This window comes from Phoenix dactylifera, chromosome 5 (assembly GCF_009389715.1).
Source record: "Phoenix dactylifera cultivar Barhee BC4 chromosome 5, palm_55x_up_171113_PBpolish2nd_filt_p, whole genome shotgun sequence".
NCBI classification, from domain to species: Eukaryota; Viridiplantae; Streptophyta; class Magnoliopsida; order Arecales; family Arecaceae; genus Phoenix; species Phoenix dactylifera.
In genome coordinates this window covers 1,378,110-1,401,270 of record NC_052396.1, presented here as the reverse complement: position 1 = coordinate 1,401,270, position 23,161 = coordinate 1,378,110, and the positions used below count along the sequence as shown (strand labels likewise).

The window sequence follows — 23,161 nt, the reverse complement described above, 5'->3', positions numbered from 1 at the left end:
ACTAGAAAATAGCTAGAGATTCAGCATGATTGGGATAAAAATGCAGTTTTTTTCACCTTCATCTCTTAATAAAGTCTGGTGGAGCCTTCCTCTTCCTTCCCTCTCTCTCTCTCCAAAAAACAGAGATTTGGATAAAAATGCAAGAGCTGCTGCATTGCATATTCATGCCAGAAAAAAAATTAAGCATCATCACATCTAAGAATCAAGCACAAAGCATGGTTTGCTAACTGAAGGCCAGATATTGCTCCTAATCACCTGTTTCATCGATCATTGTATGCTGCAGAGAGCCTATCCTCTACTACAGCATCAAGATATGGTTACAAATATTTACTTTCTGTACAGAAAGCTAAAGAGTGCAAGACCAAGCTAATCCATCAACATCTCTTGGAAAGGATCCTCCGTTTTAGGACCAGGAGATGGAGGTGAATCAGCTGGAGTTGCAGTATCTGAAGGTGCCCTCAGAGATTTTGACATGACCACTTGTTCATCCATGACCTCCAGTGCAGCTTTCTTCTTGGCTTTTTTAGCTCTCTCTATGACTTCTTCCTGCATCAATTAGCCTCTTGTTAAAACAGTGATAATGCGCGACATGGATTTCTCAGAAATCTTAATCATAGATTAGCAATTCAAAGAGTGCAGGTAGTTCCTAAATAAAGGGTATGTGAGAGTATTAGAAAAGTTGAATATGTCGTAATAAACAGTGAGGAATAAAAGAAGCACTGATGGTATTATCAAAGCTTTATTTGATTAATGGAAGGAAGCATTCAGTAACAGCATCTAGAGTGATGATCGATCGACAGCTTTCTTGGAGTCAGAGACCCTATTTGGAACATTTTACAAGTCAAAGTAAAACAAGCCTACTAGGCTTCTTCCTTCACTGTTTGCAACTCCCATTAAAATATTTTAAAGTTCTTCAAGTTACAAGATAAATCCCAAACTTATTCTGTTGCTTTATAGCTTCCATTCATCATTGAGATTTATGATTCATATTTTAGTTCAGTATATGTGCCAAACTGGCTGATCCAATACAATATATTTTTGCTTATCCTCAGGTACTGAGGCTGAAGGCATTAAGCATCTCCACACCTTTTCTTTGACTATCATGAATTCATTTCTTTTGTCTCTAATTATTTTTTAATTCTTCATTTCAAGTTTAGAATAGTTAAATTCTTTACAATTTTAGAATTATATAATACTTGAATATCTCTTTACATTGTCTCATACCATAAAGTTTCTCTACTATTTTGTAAAATCAGTTAAAACTCCCCATATATAAGGCTCTATATATGAATTAGCAATGCCCTACTCAAGGACTCATAATTCACTTATGCATCTACTACCCTCTTGATACCCATCTAAAAGATAATATCTGTCTCAAAATCATCAAAACAATACAGAAATCCACCTTATTTCCTCATCTCATTCTCCTTTCCTTTCTCTTGGTTGGAAGGGAAATGCAAAATTGAGTGCAGAAGAATGAGTTTGCCCCCTGCCAATCAACTACTTCCCCTCAATCCACAATGACTCATAATTTCTGGTGCTAGTTTGATTTGCATTAAGAGTTGATGGCCCATCATCTTTCCATTTTTCCTCTGTACAATTCCTGCTAAAGTAGCAAGCCTACTAAAAATCAGGAAATCCTACTAAAAGGAGCCCTAGGTGAGTTGAAAGTGATTGGAATTTTCCCTGATTCTAGGTAACTTGAGCTAACATGAAATTTAACTTCCTTCAAATTTCCGTATGAATTCTAATGGCTAATTTTAGGGTAGATCTAGACTCCTAACTTCAGATATATTAGGGCCTATGAATCCTGTGTAGCATATAGGCTGCATTTGAAAAGTTTCTCTTACTAGGGTTGTTTCACATATCAAACTTTTATGAATTTTATGAAAACAGATAATCAGGAAACCTATTATTTTTTATAAAAAAAGAAACGAAAGTGAGGAATCTAGTTTCTCAGGTTTTCAGAATTATCATTTTTACCAAAAAAGTGTGATTCAAACAAATCTGAAAATTGCAAACAAATATAAACACCATTGTTCTGAAAGTACTCCAACTTTAAAAGAGAAAATAGAATGAAAGTTTGCTGAAGTTAAAGAATGTTAACACATCTCCTCTTGGATAAAACGTCAAGATATGAAGATTCCACAAGTAACCAGTTTATACATCAAGTGAAAGACTAAGCATGCCTGCCTATGGGCAGCACATAGGCAGCATGGCAGTTGCTGTGCCCAAACACATGCCATACCATGGTAAAACAAAATAAGTATAAATATATGAAGACTTAATAGACCTTATCTCAATCAAAAGAGATTAAAGAAAGGACTAAATTGCAGCCATGCCAACCCAGTGCTTGGTGCCATCAATGACCCGGCACAGTGCATGTCAGCTGATATGGACGGGTACATGGCAGCACTTGAAATATGTATCAAGTAGACATCCCCATTATATGAAAAAAGAATAATTTGAATTTGAGAATTTGAACATCAAGCAATCTATACTGCCGACTGTTTGCTTGATCTCATTTAATAATCATTCATACGATTCTCTGAATCTGCATCCCTTTCATTCAATCCTACAATCCATTTTTCAACCTCCAACAGTGGAAGAAAACATTTCTCGTACTAGTTTTCTCGATGCAACTTCGACTGACAAACTCAGGTTCTACTTTAATCAATGATTCTTTAATCAACAACATCCACATGAAGACCTTTATCGACAAAATCATCATGAAAATTGTTCCTTCATCTAGCACTACTATAGGATCCCGGATGTTGACAGTATCATCCTTTTTTCTAAAATAAATTGCATTCCCATAAAATCTGCTATTTAACCATGTATAACTCATGCCAAAGTTCAAACCAAAAAACTGTAGGACTTTCCCAGCTCAATCTTGGAACCAAAATGTAGCTCCGGACAATAATCCTACCTGGACTACATCCACCTAAAAGATCAATCATAATGTAAATCCAGAAAAGTACTAAATGGTATATTTAGATATTACTAAACTACACTTGATTGCAAAGAACTCTGTTTTATTCACTGAAGAATAGCACAATTTCCCCTTGATGAGAGAGCTTCGAGAGTTTCTCTATGATCAAATACTTGATGTGTCAAACTGATGCCCCCTTAATTCAATTAGCAAAAAGTTCCCATTTTCTATCCATCAAATTGTCTAACTTGGTCGATGGCTCACTGCCTCACTCGACCTTGCCCACTTTCAATATGATTTCTGGAACCTTAGGCTCAATCTTGTGCCCCTGAGTCCAGCTGTTGATCCATAATTGCATCAAACTGAAACCATAACTGGAATGGCCATGGAATGCAGATGCTGCAACATCAAGAAGGAACCTTGTTACTCTGACCATCTCCTCTTGAGGTCATTGCGATTTCGGAATGCCTTTATCTACCATCTCAATCGATCTTGTTTGTGTGATTCAATCCAAATGATGGCTGATGAAAAGTGGGCAACAATTGCAAGATGGACGGAGCACAAACATAAGGGATAATTTGGGGTTTGTTGCAGCAGCTACCAGAAAGCAATTTCTATTTGCTCCATAGTTGCAAGATAGACCTCAAACTTTCTCAGATGCTCATCATTCATTGTCTTGGGAACATTGGATACCATATCTTTATTTTCGATTGGAAATTATAGCGATCGAATAAACTTAGCACAAGATCAAATTCTTGAAAACCTTAACATCAGCCCAATCTCTATCTGAAAAATTAAAAAAAAGTATATAAACGTGGAGATCCATCGCATTCTTACAAGTAAGAGTTTAATCAACAAGTCTCGAGTCAAGGAAGACCGGAAAGAACTGAAGAACCCGCAATTCCCGAGAAAGACATGGAAAACACAGCAAAAGAGTCAAAGCGTTTCACCGCCCAGTGGAAGTCAAAAAGCCAGGACAAACGAGACATGAATAAGAACAAGAAGCAAGAGGAATTGGGATCCAATAAACAGGACAAAACAACTCATCACAAGTCAAAAATAGGAAAGAGAGAGAACTCAGGAAACAAAACACCATCAGCGACTCTGTGGCGAGGAGAAGACGACGGATGAGGAGGAGGAAAAGGTAGTGGTTTCCATGCTACCTGAACCGGGGCTCGGCGTTCTGCTACCGTGCACCGTACGACGCCGCTCCCATGAGATCCTCCGACGCTAGTCCCCGGCCTGAGGTTTGGAGAGGGGCGAGTTCTTGGGGACGGCAAGGGGAGGAAAAGAAAGGAACGGCAACGGCTAGTTTTGAAAAACCGGCGGAGAAGCCGATCTTTATCCCTTCTTTTAAATTTTGTTTTCCCTTTGTAAAAAAAATGTTTTATATATATATATATATATATATATATATATATATAAGACAAAACAGAAATTAAAATAAAATGGAATGAAAAATAATGGAATAAAAGTTAAATAAAAAATAAAAAATATAAATAACAAAACATGCAAAATAAGAAGTTTGTTTTTTTAGGGATCATCAACATTGTTATGTTTATAACCTAACTTATTATGGATTTCATGATCTATAATTAGCTTTTGTTAAAAAAAGTCCTTAACAAAGGATTCTCTCTTATATTTTTTTTAAAAAAATAATCTATTCTAATAAATAAGGAGGCTTTGTTGTATCCATTATTTTCTTACTGTCTTCCTTGTTTGCGAAGGATCAGAAGTGGAAAGCTTATCTATCTAGTATTTGAACCTAAATCACCTGTATTTAACTCATAATGATTCTACCAACTCTATAATTGGCATTTGGATTAACTATTACATACATTAACTTTTGTTGGTTTTAAATTTTATTCCACTCTGTTGATTTTGATGGCTATTTTATATTTAGCCATTATCTTTGTGCACAATTACACATATTATATGGATTAAAACTAATCAACTAGCAAAAATTCAAGCCGCAACCAACTAGCAAAAATTCAAGCCGCAGTCAACCGGCAAACAAGGAAAAAATTCAAATGGCAGCTGAATAAAAGATCAACTGATGGGATGTTAAGTTTCCCCATTGAAAAAAGAAACCCACCATAATTTATGGCTTTGTGCGTGTGTGTGTGTGTATGTATGTGTGTGTGTGTGTGTGTGTGTGTGTGTGTGTGTGTGTGTGTGTGTGTGTGTGTGAAGTTGAGAAAAATATATTTAGAAAATTCCTATATTTCTTAAAAAATACTGGAATGATCCTGTTCATCATATTGTTATGAAGCAAGAGCCACTTTATCCACGATATGCTCCATCATGCTAGATGACACTAACACTTCTAGATTTGAGTAAATTATATCGACCTTTCATGAATTTGGGATAATTACAAATCGTCACTCAATATATGAAAAATATACATTCGACCTCGTAATTTTTGCTATATATATATAACATAAAATATCCTGCACTTATCTTTCGGTTAAATAAGTTATTGGATCTTGCTGACATCGTCTTCTCTAATCCATCTTAATCTTAAAATATCTTAGTTGATTTGGGGCAAGGTTAAAATGATTAGATTAGTCTTAAAAACTAATATTAATTAGCTAATTTGAGATACTTTATTCTTTTTAACCTTATCTAAAATCAGCTAAGATATTCTAAGACTTAAATAGGTTAGAGAGTAATGACTCCATTAGTTTATTCAATAGAAATATAATAGGTGAAGATTATATTTTATGGTAGTGAAAGTTAAGCAGTAATATATATTTTCAAAAGTTTGTTTAAATGATTGGGCTGTAAATTCTATAAAATTTGTGGGTTGTACCAATACTATCAACAAAATTATAAAATTATAAGTTGAGCTAGACTTATATTTTTAAAAAGCTTTTCTGGATGATTGGATGAAAGTTTTATAAAATTTGTGGGTTACATTATTATAATTACAAGTTGAGGCAGGCTTATATTCATAAATATTGAGAATAGCTAAGGTAGGGTATAAGTTGAGCTATAAATATTCCAATCATTTGAATAGATTTTTACGTACAAATCTGTAATTATCCAAAACTGGAAGGGGGTCGGTGAAATTACATCCCACGTCGTGCCGCCCACTGCTCCTCCCAACCCGCCACGGAAAAGCAAGTGGTTCGCCCAAATTTGGGCACGTAAATATATGCTGCCCGAAGGGTATTTTCGCGAACCTACCCCCGAGTGCGAACCCCATCTCCCCTCTCCGCCAGTTCCCCCTTTTCCCGTTCCTTTTCTTCTTCCGTCCTCTGCCGACCACCTCGGATTCGCTCGTCGACAGCTCCGAAGCCCCCGAAAAATTGAAGTAGGTCGAAGAATTATCGCTCGATTTCGTCGGCAAGTTGGTCCTCCTAGGGTTTTGATTCATCGATCTCGCTTTATTGCGGATTTCGCATTCTTCTTGAGGTGTTTGGAGCTCGATCTTCGATCTTCTCTCCTAGGGTGCTTTTGCCCCATCGGTATGGATTGCTCTTCTCTTTCCAGTGCTAGAATTTGTCGTTATTTTCTGAAAAGATGATGGTAGCTGTAATCTAGGGTTTGCGAATGCCTCAAAGGTTTCTTGCGATTTCTGGTCCTAAAAATTTATATCTTTATCCTAGATTTGAGCTGGATCCGGTAACACCGTTTAGGAAAATGGAAGGCTTTGCTCTCGTATGGGATTTTTTGGAACCTTGGTGCCGAGAATTTGTACTCAATTGGGGTCTATTTTCCACACCAGAGCCCTAATTTTTTAGAAAATGATTCTGGATTTGGTGTTTATTTTAGCGATCCACTTCACTGCCTGCTCTGTCTAGCGTAAGCATTTGCATTGACTGTGAATATATGAGATTTGATCTTAAATTTATAATATGAAAACTGTAATTACAATTTTGGTCGGTACAGTAAAAGGCGACTTTTCTGAGTATCTTTCTTTGCTAATAACCCTGTTTCATAATGACCGTTATTTTTTTTCCCCCTCTATTCTGGGCAGGTCTAACTTGCTATCAGTTGTTAGATACCAGATAATTGCAACTACTGGGTGTAAGTGCAGTAATGCCAACATATAGATGCCTCGAATGAATTTGATTAGCTGTCTTTATGCAATTACTGTTGAGATCATTCTCTGATATGGCAGTTGTGCGATCCATATAGTGCACTTTATTGCTTGATTAGTTGATTCTGAAAGGAAAAGGGGAAATACTTGGCTATAGTTGTTTCATGGCTGCGCACTCATTAGCCCATCAGGATCATAATCTAGTTGTTCCAGACCATTCTCTTGTCATTGGCCAAGAGTTCCCGGATGTGGAAACCTGCAGAAGGACGCTTAAAGATATTGCTATTGCTTTACATTTTGAGCTCCGGATTGTGAAATCCGATCGCAGCCGATTCATAGCTAAGTGCTCCAAGGAAGGATGCCCCTGGCGGGTTCATGTGGCTAAGTGCCCTGGTGTCCCAACCTTCTCAATCAGGACGTTGCATGGGGAGCATACATGTGAAGGAGTTTGTAATCTTCATCACCAGCAAGCTACTGTGGGTTGGGTTGCCAGATCTGTGGAGGCCCGACTCAGAGACAATCCGCAATACAAGCCAAGGGAGATATTGCAAGATATCCGTGAACAGCATGGTGTTGCTGTGTCTTACATGCAAGCTTGGCGTGGGAAAGAGCGAAGCATGGCTGCAGTCCATGGCACTCTTGAGGATGGATATCGCTTTCTTCCAGCATACTGTGAACAAATGAGGAAAACAAATCCTGGGAGCATTGCATTAGTTTATGCAACGGGTCCAGAAAACTGCTTCCATCGTCTGTTTATTTCCTACCGTGCATCAATTTATGGTTTTCTGCATGCTTGCCGGCCTCTATTGGAACTTGATAGGGCACATCTTAAAGGAAAGTACCTTGGAACTTTGCTTTGTGCCTCAGCTGTTGATGCTGACGACGCAATATATCCATTGGCATTTGGTATTGTGGATGCTGAGAGTGATGAAAATTGGATGTGGTTTCTATCAGAATTGCGAAAACTTCTTGGAGTTAATACAGACAAGATGCCTGTATTAACAATATTGTCTGAGAGACAGAAAGGCATTGTAGAAGCAGTTGAGACCCACTTTCCCACTGCTTTTCATGGTTTCTGCCTACGTTATGTAAGCGAGAGCTTCCGTGATGAGTTCAAAAATTCAAAATTAGTCAACCTCTTTTGGAATGCTGTTTATGCTCTCACTGCAGCTGAATTTGAGGCAAAGGTAGCCGAGATGATGGCAGTTCAAGATGTTATGCCATGGTTCCGTCTCTTTCCACCGAACCTCTGGGCTGTTGCACACTTTGAAGGGGTCCGTTATGGTCACTTCACTCTGGGAATTACAGAGATGTTGTATAATTGGGCCCTTGATGGCCATGAGCTTCCTATAGTGCAAATGATGGAACACCTACGCTATCAGTTAACCGCTTGGTTTAATGATCGTCGCAATATGGGAATGTCATGGACCTCAGTTCTTGTTCCATCTGCTGAGAAGCTAATTTCAGAAGCCATTGCTGATTCACGTTGTTATCAAGTCCTTCGTGCAAATAAAGTGGAGTTTGAAATTGTATCGTCAGAGAGAACAAATATTGTTGATATACAGAGTCGCTGTTGCTCATGTCGTCGGTGGCAAATTTATGGTATCCCATGTGCACATGCAGCTGCTGCATTGCTGTCTTGTGGCGAGGATGTCCGACTCTATGCACAAGAGTGTTTCAGTGTTAGGAAATACAGAGAGGCCTATTCACAAATGATATATCACATTCCAGACAGAACTCTTTGGAAGGAGTCAGGTGAGGGAACAGCAGGTGGAGCTGGCAAAGCAGATATTATTATACGCCCACCCAAGATTCGTCGGCCACCTGGGCGCCCCAAAAAGAAGGTTCTTCGGATAGAAAGTTTGAAGCACCCAAAGCGAGTTGTTCAATGTGGCCGTTGTCATCTATTAGGGCATTCTCAAAAGAAATGCACATTGCAAATCTGACAGTTTTGGACATTTTCTTCTTCAATTAAAATCTTTGCTATATTCTTATATATGAAAGGAAAGTAGAATTAGTGTTGTATCGTGGCATATAAGTATGTTCTAATTTTTCTCGTCCTTACTATATGTTCTTTATTTGATTAAAGCTAAGGATGCTGTCCTTTTATGAAAGCCTATTATGGATTGTAATTTTACATTATAGAGATCAATCAAAGCCAAATCCATGCTTTCTTGTATTTCTTTATGTTATGTTTCTTTTTCAGCTAAACTAAAGTCAAATAAGTATGCCATCAGAAGCATGCACGAGGAAGCAGATCATATGTGCTCTTTGGGGTGAAGGCTAAGGCTTACCATACTTTGGTGGCAGTTAGTCTCCGATGTTCCTATCTCATCATTATATTTCTTTATTCAGGAAATTTATTAAATGAAAATGGCTTATTGACTATATGCTGGATAGTTCTTTTTATATCACTAACTATGGTATATTCACTGCAAAAGAACATTATATATGAGGTGGTAAGTATATTTATATTATAAGAAGGATCAAAGAAAATCCAACAATAAACATCAGGTTTAAGGTGCTCTGCAAGGTTTTTGAGGGAAACTTCGTTGCAGAACTTGTAAAGAGAGACAGGTTATGAGTTATTGAACTTTCAACATTCTTATTCCAGATTGCTAGGGAAATGAGATTGGAAATTGCAGCAGACAGGGTTTCCAAGCGCTGGCAAATGATGACTATTGCTGTAGCAAGACATCTCATAGTATGTTCAGTAGTTTCTTGCATTATAACCTTTCAGGCACTGGGATGAAGGTGGATCTGCACTTCTGGTGCTGCCCTCATTTAAATTAATTCTTCTCTTGTCTAATTATTGATCTGGTTTAGGCGACTATTTGGACCTAGTCGACTCTCCTTGATTTGATTTCCAGATTGGAGTGTCGGTGCAGGCATTGTCGAGGTATCTTTTAAATATGAAGTGAAGATCTCATCCCAGGCTTCGGATTTATAGAATAATTATGTTGATGGCTTTCTGAATGTTGGTGTCACACTGAAAGATCATCCTTATCCCCAAAAAGATGATGCAGTTGAATTTCTAATTGCCGCCTGTGCATTTGCTTTTCATTATGCAATTCCAGCCTACTTTATCAGGGAAGAGTAATGCCTTCTGTCAAGGAAGTAGGACATAGCAGTGGCAAGTCTTGATAATTTGAATGGAAGTATTTGCTTACATATAGGTATGCTTGCTCCAAGTCCATAAAATGTACTTCACATGTTTCAGCTTGAATAGAAGGATGCTTCAGTGTTCAATGAGCATTCCAAGTGCAAAGATGAATTTGTGGTGTCCATTAAAGCAAGATGTGAGAAGTCATTAACGTGGAGTCTGAAAGGTGAGGTTGGAGCTCATTAAATTTAATGGCCCCAACAGGAAGAGGTTATAGTTGCCTCCGGGCAAGCAGTGAAAATAAGAACCAAGGAACTCTTGCATTTTTTGCAGATTTACAAGGTCCCTCCCCGGTTAGTCCCTGATTTTATACCTTGGATAGTTTTTACTGCATGTTAAAAATAATGAAGGCACATATCTTAAAGGATAAAAATTATTTTTATTTTTCTATTTCATTATGGAGATCAGACATCTCAAATAATACAGTCTTATAGTTCTTCATTAACTGCATATGTTTTTTTTTTTCCCTTGGATGTTTATTTTATTTGCGCTTTAAGGTTAATGTTTTTCTTGAACTTATTTGGTATTTTCTCAGTCCAAAAATGAAATGCCACTTTAAGTAAGAGAAGATTATCACACTAACCAAACTGCGATCCAAAAACTTTGGAGAATCGCCCTTTCACTGTTTTTCTTATTTCTTCCTTTTTCCCAATATTATCTTGAAAATTAAGCTGAGACCTAAAAACTTTATGGAATCATCTTTCTCTGTTTTATGACATACTACGACCAATGGGACTTCAAGACAGATATTTTTGATTACCTTTGGCTTATTCAAGGCAAAATGAGTTCAGCTTCTTTCAAGCACATGATCATACATGAAACCAAATGGATTTGGAAGATACGTTCAAAACCAAAACCATGGTTACAAACTTATAAATATTGATCTAAAGAGATTGGATTTTAGCTGCCATCCATAATTCCAAGTTTTTGTTGACATTGATGCTTAATTTTTTTCATACTTCACGATATACAGATGTCACAAGATCATAAAGAACCTTGATCATCAATTTGTTTGTATGATGAATTGCCTTGATACCATTTTGATGAAAGCATTTTGAGAAGTTTGTTAATGCAAATATATTTATACTCATAGAGAACTTCTTAAATTATTTATACTCTACAAATAGAGGTTTGTTATAGCTGCTTTCTGGAAATTGCATAAATAAAGCCAAGAACTCAATCATGTAGAACAAGCATCAAGCAAGGACACGTAAAAAAATCGAAAAATTTTAAATTCTGCGTTTATTGACCAAGAGCCCAGCCAGAGAGAACGAGCAAACAGAGCTAAGAAAATAAAAATCGAAAAAGTTGGGGTGAGAGAGGCTCGAACTCTCGACCTCAGGATCACTCAGCAAGCTATGAGACCTACGCGCTAGCCAACTGCGCCACCACCCCAAACGTGATGAGGGGTTGATATAAATTGGTCAAACTATGATATCATTCGCTAAGCTACCCACGTCAGGGATGGAGAATAAGATAAAAAATGTTGAAGGATAATTATATTCTTACAATAAAATATAAATTATTATAAAATCAAACATATATTCAATGTATTTTATTCTTTGCACTTATATTCTTTATTTATTGGGTGAGTCTAATCAGTGCAACGGTGATAATTAGGAGCACCTTTGCATCGACTTGAGACGGGGATTAATGTAACAAAGCAATTGGTAAGATAAATGGGATGCAGCGCAATTAATGCTGGATTGCCAAGCTGCCTATAAAAAAGGCTCAAGGATTTTTTTTTTTCCTTTTTTGTTGCTGCATTAATAGCAACTCAAAGCATTTCCTTGAGTCATCGTGATTCGTGAATGAGTAATCACTACTATTAAAGCCGTCAGTTTCATTCGTGTATGGATATCACAGTGCTAATTCTTTGAAAGGGAGGGAGTTACAGAAATCAATCCTGTTGATCCTCAAATTAATACTCGAAAGAAGGTTATGATATGAATCCTAAATCTTAGGCTTGGCGAGAAAAAGACACATGCATGCTGCTACCATGATCGAGACCAGAACACCAACCAATGGGAGTTTAATAGTTGTACAATGGAACTTTTGGCAGCGTGGGCTTGTTTGGGTTATGCACGGCATGTTCTGCAGGCCAAAATAGTTCCGCTAGAGAGTGACTTAGCTATGATGATCAGCTGGAGACAGAGGGCACCAGTAGTTCAGATGAGCGCCACCCCCGACTCCGGGACATCCAGGTCATAGTGAGAGGTGGTGTTGAGTTTCAGGTTGGGCATATTTATAGAAAAGCTATGAGGGTTGTGGATTGGGTGGCCTCATATATGGTTAATTATTCCAATAAAAAGAGTTGCTTAGAACACTCTGTGATGTATTGTTTTTTTTATTTTTTTTGGATGTATCTATACTAGAAGTATATGGGCCATCCATTGTAGCAAAAAAAAAAAAAAAAACTTTTGGCAGCCATTATACACCAGTTTTTTCTTTTCTTGGAACTCTGTAGATTCAAGCATGTAACAAGCAAGCTTTTCATGATTTGGTCTGATTGCAAAATAGATATGCTCAGTGAATAAATCTGAGTAAATATCCAGCAAATGAACCTAGAGGCATAAACATGTGAATGCAATTACAAAGATTTTTTTTTATTTGGTATATTGCAAAATGGATACATTTGATGGTAATGTTCCACGAGTGTCCACCATTACATCAGTGTATTTTCACTTCTATTGCATATATGCGGAATGGTAATGAGATAAAGTATTTCTCTTTATTAAAAGCAACTGTTTAGTCCGATAACTTTGTCTTAGAATGAAGGGAAGGTAGGAGGCATTTGATATGGCACCAAAAAAACAAGAAGATATTCAGCTTTAGCTTAATGAGTCAAAAATGGCACTATGGCCTGTCCTTGTTTCAAGAAACAAGATACACTGGAAAGAAAAAAATACCATGGGCCACTGACAGACGAGCGAATTTCAAAGTTGCCAACTTTAGTGGATTCACAATTGTTTTTTGAAGTGGAAAAGGATTCACTTCACATCTGCCTGAAAATGCTAGTACCCAAAATTTAATTGGGTGACTTTCAATTCCTATCTATCTCATTTAATTAGTCTTGAACTATGTATAGAACAGGTATACAAGTGTGCATACAGAGAACAACTATAATTATGTATGCAGTAATGTATTTGTGCGTATAGATGCAGAGTAGATAGTAGTGATACTTTGTTTGTTGTTCGTGAGAGTGTGAGAGAGCAAATAGAGACTATTAACACGCAAATAGTGAGAGGGAAAATAGAGCCAAACACTTTAACATACTATTACGTCTTCTTTTAGGGCCCATTTGGCTAGAATAATCTAACATAAAAAAATAAATTCCATATCAAATTACCATATTTAGTATGAAAAGTGGATGAAAGAAATGATAAAATAAATGGCGAGTTTTATATTTTATTTTTCTAAGAAAAAAGATAGAATAAATACTACGAGTAGAATGGTATTTATTTTTTCACGCTAGATTACTAAGTGAAGTTAATCTAAAATTATCATTTTTTTATAAAAATACCCCCACTTATATTATATTAATATTACATCAACTATATTATATAATTAATATTAATTATATTATATTAATATTTATACTGTATTAGTATATTAATTAATAATATTTATAAATATAAATATATTTAATATAGTAATATAATTATTAATAAATAATTATTTAATATTTAGTAATTCTTGATAAATGCAATATATGATTTATTAATAATTTATAAATTTATCTATATACCAAAGCATACTAAAATTTATTTATAGTAAGAAATATATTTTCTAATATATATAATTAGTTTAAAATATTTATTAACTCATATAAATATATTTCAATATTCAAAATAGATAATATTGACAATATTTATACAACTAGGCCATAAATGGCCAACAAATGGATTGAAACAAAATATTATTTTTTTAAAATTATTTATTCAAAAATTTTATTGAAAATTTGGAAATATTTTTATGTAAGATTATTTCTAATTAAACATAGAATGTTATTTTTCAAAGTAATTTTTTCACCAACGAAACATGATAAAATTTATTTTTTTTTACAATTTTTTGATAAATAATTTTTAGAAATTATTAGATTATTTTGTAATCTGAACCTATAAGGAATATACTACAATTTAATGAACACTTTGACTACAGAGTCACAGTAATTCTCGGACTTAGATACATCATTACTTCTTCTCTCGTGGTTCAAAAAAAGAACACAGAGAGAGAGAGAGAGAGAGAGAGAGAGAGAGAGAGAGAGAGAAACTCTGTGACTCCCACTACAAACAATTATTTTTGTGATAACAATAATTCGTTGCAATAGCCAATAGTAGGTTAATATCGAGTGACACGACACCTGCCAATTAACCTGTCAAGAACCAGAGGGAGACTACCTCCCACAAACCCACCACCCCCGCCGCCACCAACCCCAACACCAGCACCTGCTCCGAACCCGCCACCGGCCCCGAATCCACCGCCTACACCACCACCAACACCGAAGCTGCCGCCACCTAGTCCGCCACCTGCTCCAGCTCCGCCTCCAAACCCATCACCGGCTCCCGCTCCACCACCCAATCCTCCTCCACCGCCGCCACCTAGCCCGCCACCACCACCAACTCCTCCACCGGCTCCGGCCCCGCCACCAGATCCAGTACCACCGCCGATCCCTCCACCGGTTCCACCACCACCTCCGAGCCCTCCTCCACCACCAAACCCACAACCAGCCCTGCCACCTGTCCCACCACAACCTCCAAGCCCACCACCACCACCAGCCCCGCCCCCTATGCCGCCTCCACCACCAACTCCACGGTCTCCACCCCCAGCTCCAAGCCCGCCGCCACGATGGCCACCTAGACCTGCAGCACCACCAATCCCGCCACCGGCACCAGCCCCTCCGGCAATTCCACCACCACCTGCCCCACCGCCAAGCCCACCACCACCTCCTAGCCCTCCACCACCACCAAGCCCGCCACCAGCTCCACCACCCAGACCACCACCTCCACCCAAGCCACCGCCAGCTCCACCACCAAAGCCTCCACCTAATCCTCCACCCCTCCCAAACCTCCCATTACCGAAGTAATGTCTGAACCATTTCTTATATATGCCATAACCCAGACCTCCCCCATAGCCATGTCGACGGCCAAAGAACAGCTTCTCATCGGTGGCCACACCACCCACATTAGCGGCAACCTCACCAGCCAAAAGAACAACGATTGCAGCAATAACTGCAAAGCATAGCATTGCACCCGAGAGTGCTCTCATTTTAAAAGGCTTCACTCACCAGCACCACCACCACCACCACCACCACCAAAGGAATAGAACTAACTGAGTTGGAAAGAGATCGAGCAAGGTGAATCAATGTAGTTCTTCCTCTACTTCCTTTTGTGTTAGAAATGGTGGTGGTGGGAAGGCTGCGAGTATATGTAGTGTAAGAAAGCAAGCGTTGGTCTGGGTGTTATTAACTTCACCACAACCATCCTCTGGAGGCGAGTAAATGCGATTTAACCAGATGGTGGCAGGAGAATGAGTTTCCAACTGTTTTCACAGCTCACCGGACCGGGGGAGGGAGAGAGGGGGAGAGAGTTCTATGATGTCTTAAATTTGAGTTCAAGCTCAATAAATGCCGCCGGAGACACAGGAAGTCAACCACATCGGGAGGTGCTATTACGCATGGAAGGTTTCCCTAGACTCCCGGTCTTTTTTTTAAAAAATGTGGAGCGCGTGAATCGCATTGACTGGAGAAAAAAAATCCTCCAGAACCGCCGCATATAGTTTATTTGGATCTTACGAACAGGTAGCCGAAGGTGGAAAAAAAAAAAAAACAGAGCCACTGCCACTGAACTAACTTAATTATTGTAAACCATCAGTATAAATCTAAATCAACTCATTTAAATGGAACCTAAAAGAAAGAGGCATTGAATGTTCTAAAGATCGAATATATTGAAGATTAGGATTTGTAAAAAAAATATATTTTATAAAATTTAATTTTATAGTAAAACTTTTACATCATTTCTACTCATAAATATATATTAATAGATCGAAACATATAAATATTTTATTGTTTTTGTTTTATTAATATTTTATAAATATATAAATATATATTTTATAATTTTATATTTTATATATTTTTTTGCTTTATCCCGGGATTGTGGGGTTATCAGTGTGTATGGTTCTTCATTGATGGTTTAAACTCTTCGCCTGAAACGGATGGGGATGGGGATGGGGTTTGGCTGCCATGTCTCATACAGCCATGTTTTTCATTTTAAATTTTCTTTTTTTTTTTTCAGGACTAGTTCCATGGGGATTTGATAATTAGTGCACACTAATTGTCTGCAATTGAGTAACTTTGATGTGCGAACTAAAAATTCTAGCATATCAAGGTCTCTTTGGATATCTGAATCCTATATTGGTGAGTTATTTCCCCCTGCAAGAAGAAGCAATGATATACCAGGGACCACGGCCGAAATTGCATGATCTTGAAGTAACAGGGATTCTGGAATTCTTTTAAGATGACTTCTATACTACCTGTAAAAATTTATAAATATGCAATCATGGGATTGATGGGAGAGAGAAAGTACTCGAATTATATATTCAACTGGAAAACAAAGAGCAAAAATGTAGCAACTTCTATGTTAAAAAAAAAAAAAAATTACATCAGGGGTTCACCCTTCTTTAGACCCTTCATAAGTGACAGGAATCATTTAATTCTACTAGCAAGGCCATCCTTCCCTAGCTATAAGACTAGTTTCTTCTAGTTTAACAAGGGCATGTGCTTTACAAATAGTAAACATAAATTAATCTACTATGTGTAGCAGAAGCTGCAATTTATTCTCACCAAAATAGGTGAAAAGGATAGAGTATGCATCCTGTTAACCTTTTTTACCACAGATCGGTCCCCACTTTATATACCCACCCACCACCAAAAAAAAAAAGCCCATCTTAGATGTTTTTCTAAGAGAGAAAATCTCAAACATGGTAAGAAAGTGATTCAGAGAATTTGTCCCTTCAAAAAAGTAAGAAAGTAATTAAGGTTTGATCTTTGGGTTGTCTGTGAACATTTAGTCTCTACTGAGTATACATTTTATTCACAACGCCCATTTTGATGACTATTTAATGCTATGTCCTCGATCTTTGTATCACGCATGCATGAATAACCATGTACGTAGCGCAGAAATCAAGACCATCCTCTATCATATATAAAAGCACAAATTGGTTGACTATGTAAGAATTATTCATTAGATGGCAGTCAAACATAATACGTAAATTTTGATCATATAACATGCATTGATTTTGTCCAATAAGAGTGCAAATGGAGTCAAGGAATTATTTTTCAAAGATATGAATGCATGAAATAAAAAGGTACAAAAGTGAGACTGTACTTACTCTTTCTGGTTTGAGTACCAAACTATATATGGCAGCCAATTTAATCACCCACCTTGCAGTGATGGCAATAATAGATGTGCCATGCGTTCATTGAGGCGATCGAACCGGATTCTCTAATTTGGTGCAGAAATTAACTTTTTTGAGAGCATCCAAGCTTGGAAAAGTAACGAGATAATTTTAGATAAAAGCCAGTTCTGCTGCTACGTGGACATAATAGATGCATACACAAGCGTTATCATGCGATAATATTTTCTACATGCATGCTACGGTCTCGCTCTCACGTACGCCATCACCTCAGCTCAGCGGGCAGCGACTGCGGGAGGGCGCCTGGCGGCCGATGCCTTTCCCTTGGAGAAGCACTGCGGGTCCTCAGCCTCCTCGTGGATGGTCTCCAGCTTCTTGTCCGTCGTCGGCCTCCGGTCCGTTCGGATCACTCGCGGCGGCGCTGCCTCCGTCACGCGGATCGCGGTGGTCGGAGATTTCAGCATCAGGTTCTTCTTCTGAGGTCTGTGCTTTAGCGTTTGTCGTGGAGGGGGAAGGAAGGAGCTGGGGTCTGGAGATTTATTGGCTGGAATAAGTTCTTTCTGCCGTCCGCTGGAGGGAAGCAATTCTTTAGCCCCCAGTAGCCCAGTTGGTCTCTTCGTAGTCGCTCTGACGTTATTCGATGCCCGGGTGGTTTCAAATGCCAAAATGACCGAATCTTTCTGGATATTTGTGTCTTAAAAAAAGAGGCCAAAAAAGAAAGAAGAGAATAGAAACTTTTACAGGTTGTAAATCCTGTACACTTTTCACAATCTATAGATTCCTGTTAAATATTTTATTTTTAATGGAAAAATCTATAAAATCCAATTTAACAGAAATTGGACCTATATGTGAACTAAGAAAGCCTGCACAATTTCTTCTGCAATTAAATCTCGGGACTAAATGAGATTTATTATTAATCTTTTCATCTACGACCCACTTTTTTTAAAATTTTTTTGGGCTATTGTGTAAATTTCTTTGTGCGTAATATGTACTTAAAAAAGAGCGGTATTTTTACTCACCATGGAGGCCAGGAAGAGTGTGATTATCATCTAGGGTAATATCGGGGTTTGTCTCGGGGCTTCATCAATTTGATCTTAATGGAGTTTTATGCTTCATAGTGGGGGGAATGAGCATCCAAATGTGGCAAAGGTATAGCTTCCTTCTTATCTGCTAGAAGCAACACACATTGTTTTATTAATAAAGTTACTTGGATTGCTAACTCTTTTGTTTGGTCGGTTATTCCTCCCAATCACAAATGGTTATCGCTCGGGTCCTCATCCTACCTTCAATTTCTGAGGCATCTTGAGCCCTTTCTTCGTTTCTCCTTCGCATAATTATGAGGAACTATAATTGGCTTACTATCATAGCCATATTCCATGGACTGCATTACTATAGCTGGGCCACTCCATGCGGGGGCCCAATTTAAGTTCACGAGGGCAGGCCAGGCCCGAATTGAAACTACAAGTTAGGCCTAGGCAACGGTACGAGCTTTAGTTGAACTAGGGTTGGAAACAGGAATAAACCTCTAACTTATATACAAAAGAGCATCAATTTTGTAGGCCAATTTCGTACATAAAAGTATGGAAAAAATGCTTTGCTAGAACTCTCTCAGTGTATTAGTTGAGGTTTTCCTAACTTTTTCTTAGAAAGAAAAGGCAAAAAAAAAGTGATCTTTTTAGTGCAAAACTATTTTGTTAGAAGTTGATGACATAGTCGTAGATAATTATGGTTTTGCCATTCCTTGGATAATTTGAATTAAACATGAACATTTGATTTTTTTTTTTGAAAAATATATATTTTATTAAAAAAATATTAGCCAAACTAGAATTCTGTTGCATCTAAAAATATCATTAATTAATTTTTTCGTTATAATTGAATCATGTATGAATTAGGGAAGGAGTCCTGGCCTGGGGGCGACAAATCAAGACATCGGTGCCAAATTGGAGGGCTGTGACCAAAATCAAAAGAAAAGTTGGGGAGAAAAAACCCTTTAGAGAGAATCGAGTGAAACTAGAATATCTCTTCTTTATATGGTAAGAAATGAGGAACTAGGTCATGCATGCGCACATGCATGACTTCTGAGAGGGTATGAAGAAAGTAAAGCATGCAAGTATTTACCTCTACTGGTTAGAGGAAAAAAAATATTTTAATGTTATTATTTTGAAAAAAAAAATATCATGACGATGGATTGAATCCTATCCCCCTTCCAGATGGAGATGCACACCAATCGGCCGAATAGTATTCACCTTCTTTCGCATCCGTTATTGGATCACTCAACTGGCTGCTTTGAGCTGTGCAAAGTAAATGAATGATAGAGTTCGAACCATATGAGTAGTGGGTGATCCAATAGTGGATTCATGCGTGGAAAGGTGAGTCCTTTCACACGAAAGATACAACCCCTATCCGACCTTCGTAGCGTCGAAAATGATAAACCGGCGATACCAGTGACTATAGAACTATCTATCCCTTCAATTCCCCAGCTCAAGCTCATAGTGAGCCAATTGCTGGACACTGCACAACCACATGCAGCATTTATGGCATGGTATAACAGATCAGCCGTCCTTGTAAGAAATGATGGTAAAATACATTCGTATTCTTTAGGGGCACAAAAATAAATTGTTGGAAGCTTCTCTCCAAATATGAAATATTTCGCAGTTTTATGACCTAGTTCATCGAGACAGGATATCATCATGGTTTTTGAACAAATTCATATTTGTTAGATGGAATAGAACTTGATCCCATCGTATCATGATTGGAACATGGAAGATTAATTGTGATTACAAACTTCATGCTTGTTCGCTTTCTAAACTTGAGAGCATGTATCCATTGAAGAAAATTCAAAAATACTACAAGCTGCAAGTAAACGAAAGTTCACAATTTACACAAGCATGGCCAGTGAGCTTCAGTACCCAAGGAGGATGAGGAGGGCCATGGACGGTGCATGGCTCTGTCCACCCATAAAGCAGCCAGCCAAGAAGATTCGGAGAAGAGTGTTATTGCTGGCCCCCTACTCCACCTCAATTTAAATCAAGTTAGTTGAATGGTTGGAGTAGGTGACAATTTAAATCTCAATTGCCAAAGAGTTATGGAACTTCTTATTGAATTTATTAAGCAATGTCTAAAATATACAAATTAAATAGATCGATAGATAGATAGATATATGCTTATTTGGAACAAGCATAAGGATAAAATTTAGAATGTAGATGATGACCTTCACCTACTTAATTGCCATCAGCTATGTGATATCCAATAAGTTAAGACAAAAGCCTTGAATTTAGAACACCAAGCTTGTTTTGTTGGGGCGCTCTATTTACTCAAAAGGCCACTAGCTAGTTTAGTTGTTACAGAAAATCATTGTCACACCAATCCAATTAATCTAAGATTGCATTAACCTGACAAACTAAACACCAGCTATGGTTGATGCATTTTGTCTATTGTGACATGGGATTGTGTGATGTGACAATCGACGTAGAAGCCCACAATGTGATCAGAATAGATGAAATTCTTTAAATTGATAAATAAACAGTCTTGAAAATCTAAAATTGTAATGTTAATTCTCATATAGCAAATATTTAAGTTGATGTATCTGTTTGTAATGGAACTTTATTGGTGGATGGATGAGTCAATAAGTGCGTGTACATGAATGAGATCATTTTTATTGCTTTTATGGTTACTTGATACGATGGAGTTTAGGTAAACCACTTTGGAATTTAATGGGTATATGATTCAGAAAAGTATGATTAGGACCTGCGACAAACACCTTCGCCTTCGTCAATCACATCAGAGTATAAGCGTACTTCTAAAAGCCATATACCCTTTCTTTTCTGAGCTTACACAACAAGCCACTCGCTGTACCACATGGAACATGCCATCCCAATGGAGAAAACAGCCTAGCCGGATTTATGAGCCATGTGAGGAGCGTGAGAAGAGGCTTGCAAGCTAGATGATGGATTTGATGACAATCTACAAAAAGCTCTAAAAAGAGGGATACATATTTGTTCACACGGATCTTATTAGAGTTTTTTTTTTCCCCCGAGCATTTGAAAAAGTTAATTGGGTCAAACCTCTCCGACGATCATTTTCTTTAGAAGAGGGTTGAAATAAGCCGAGTTCTTGTACTTTAGGACGAGATCTTCGCAAACCTGTATGTAGAGAACGAATCGTATTTCTTGGGCAGTGTATATCATACGCCTCGATCTAGATAATTTTTTTTAATTTCCTAATTTTTTATAAGTAGATTATTTTTTTATAAAATAAAAATATAACAATTTTTAGGCAAAATATTTCTGACAAATATAGCGTTGAATGGTGCAATGATCGCTTCGAGATCTATGAAAGCAGTGAATACCAGAGTTGAGATTACTTTGAGATCTATAAACAGAATCCAATAATGCTAAACTCATAAATCTTGAGAAATTATTACCTATATTATGTGCAACAGTGGCCGTATATGCATGCAGCTAGTGATGGCCGCTCATTCATGAGCTTCATTCATCAAATGCGCTTCTTAGTAGAGGTGCAAATGGGTCGGATCGGATCGGGTTCTGGGTGATCCCGATCCGATCCGGTTTTTTTGTTCGGGTCCTAATTTTGGATCCAGACCCGATCCGGTTAAAGATCGGGTCGGGTTCGGATCGGATCCGAGTCAGATCGGGTTCGGGTTCAAATAGGGTCCAATTTTATATGCTTTTGGGAAAGAATTTGGGCAAATCTAATTTGGTCATATCATAATTATGAGGTGCTGGGTGACCCATGACTTGAAAGACTTGCAATTGACCTCCAGTCAGAACAGATGACCCCTGACTAAGTTGGTCTACAAGCCAAATTTCATATCACACTATTTTTTGTCCATATGACTGATTGGACGGAACTTGGTGTCTCCCGGCTCCCCTCTCACGAAGACAAAAAAAATCCCAGACCTTCCAAAATCCAATTCCATTGCAGAAAACTGGCACATGACCCATATTTAGTTCGGTGTTCCCTCACTTCCTCCCTGCAAAAGTTAAAAAAAACAGAAACAAAAAAACAGAAGGAAAAAAAGAAAAAAAAGCATGCTACCGAGACACCAGAGGTATCAACAGTGTAATAGATCGAGAGAGGATTCTCACGGACCAATAGTACCACCACCCACACACACACACACAAAAAAAACTATCTTTTGCTTTTTTTTCTCTCTTTCTTTCTCTCTTCGGATCCATTCGGATCGGATCAGATCCGTTTGGTGAACTCAGACCCGACCCAGAAAATAATTCGGATCCAATTTTAGAATCCGATCCGGATCCGCGGATCCTAAAATTCGGATCGGGTCTATGCGGGTCGGGCCGGGTCGGATCTCGGGTCGACCCGAGCCATTTGCAGCCTTACTTTTTAATGCGTTTTCGTAGAACTAGGGGCCAGCTGATTTCTATGGGCTCCATCCATCAAATACGTATCTGGGTGTATTATTGTAGAAGCCCAGCAGCCGTGATTGGATATGCGCGTGACCAGGTCTAATGAGCTGGCGCCTTTCGGACCGTCAACGGGCAAAGCGCGGGGGCTTTAAGTCACTTGTCGTTTAACTTTAAGTAGGGAGCGACGGACCGTTGGGTTCATTTATTGGCTCGCGCCC

At 38.0% G+C, this 23,161-nt stretch overlaps 2 protein-coding genes, 1 long non-coding RNA gene and 1 other non-coding gene across 4 annotated transcripts; 1 reads left to right on the top strand and 3 right to left on the bottom strand.

The window, feature by feature from the left end:
- Positions 1-126: 126 nt before the first annotated feature.
- LOC103703913 lies at positions 127-4,241 on the bottom strand. The gene is made up of 2 exons (XR_005511898.1): positions 4,096-4,241; positions 127-546 (listed from the first exon to the last, which is right to left on the bottom strand). It is a non-coding gene; the product is annotated as an uncharacterized LOC103703913 (long non-coding RNA).
- Positions 4,242-6,122: 1,881 nt separating this feature from the next.
- On the top strand, positions 6,123-9,156 carry LOC103703912. The gene is made up of 2 exons (XM_008786968.4): positions 6,123-6,402; positions 6,915-9,156. Exon 2 carries the CDS (start codon positions 7,142-7,144, stop codon positions 8,921-8,923), a length of 1,782 nt encoding a protein of 593 aa, XP_008785190.2. The 5' UTR covers positions 6,123-6,402; positions 6,915-7,141; the 3' UTR covers positions 8,924-9,156.
- Positions 9,157-11,449: 2,293 nt separating this feature from the next.
- On the bottom strand, positions 11,450-11,535 carry TRNAM-CAU. The gene is given in 2 exon segments: positions 11,450-11,485; positions 11,498-11,535. It is a non-coding gene; the product is annotated as a tRNA-Met (tRNA).
- Positions 11,536-14,481: 2,946 nt separating this feature from the next.
- LOC103704004 (glycine-rich cell wall structural protein) lies at positions 14,482-15,387 on the bottom strand. The gene has a single exon (XM_008787117.2). The coding sequence runs from the start codon at positions 15,385-15,387 to the stop codon at positions 14,482-14,484; it is 906 nt and encodes a 301-aa protein (XP_008785339.2).
- Between the last annotated feature and the right edge of the window lie 7,774 nt (positions 15,388-23,161).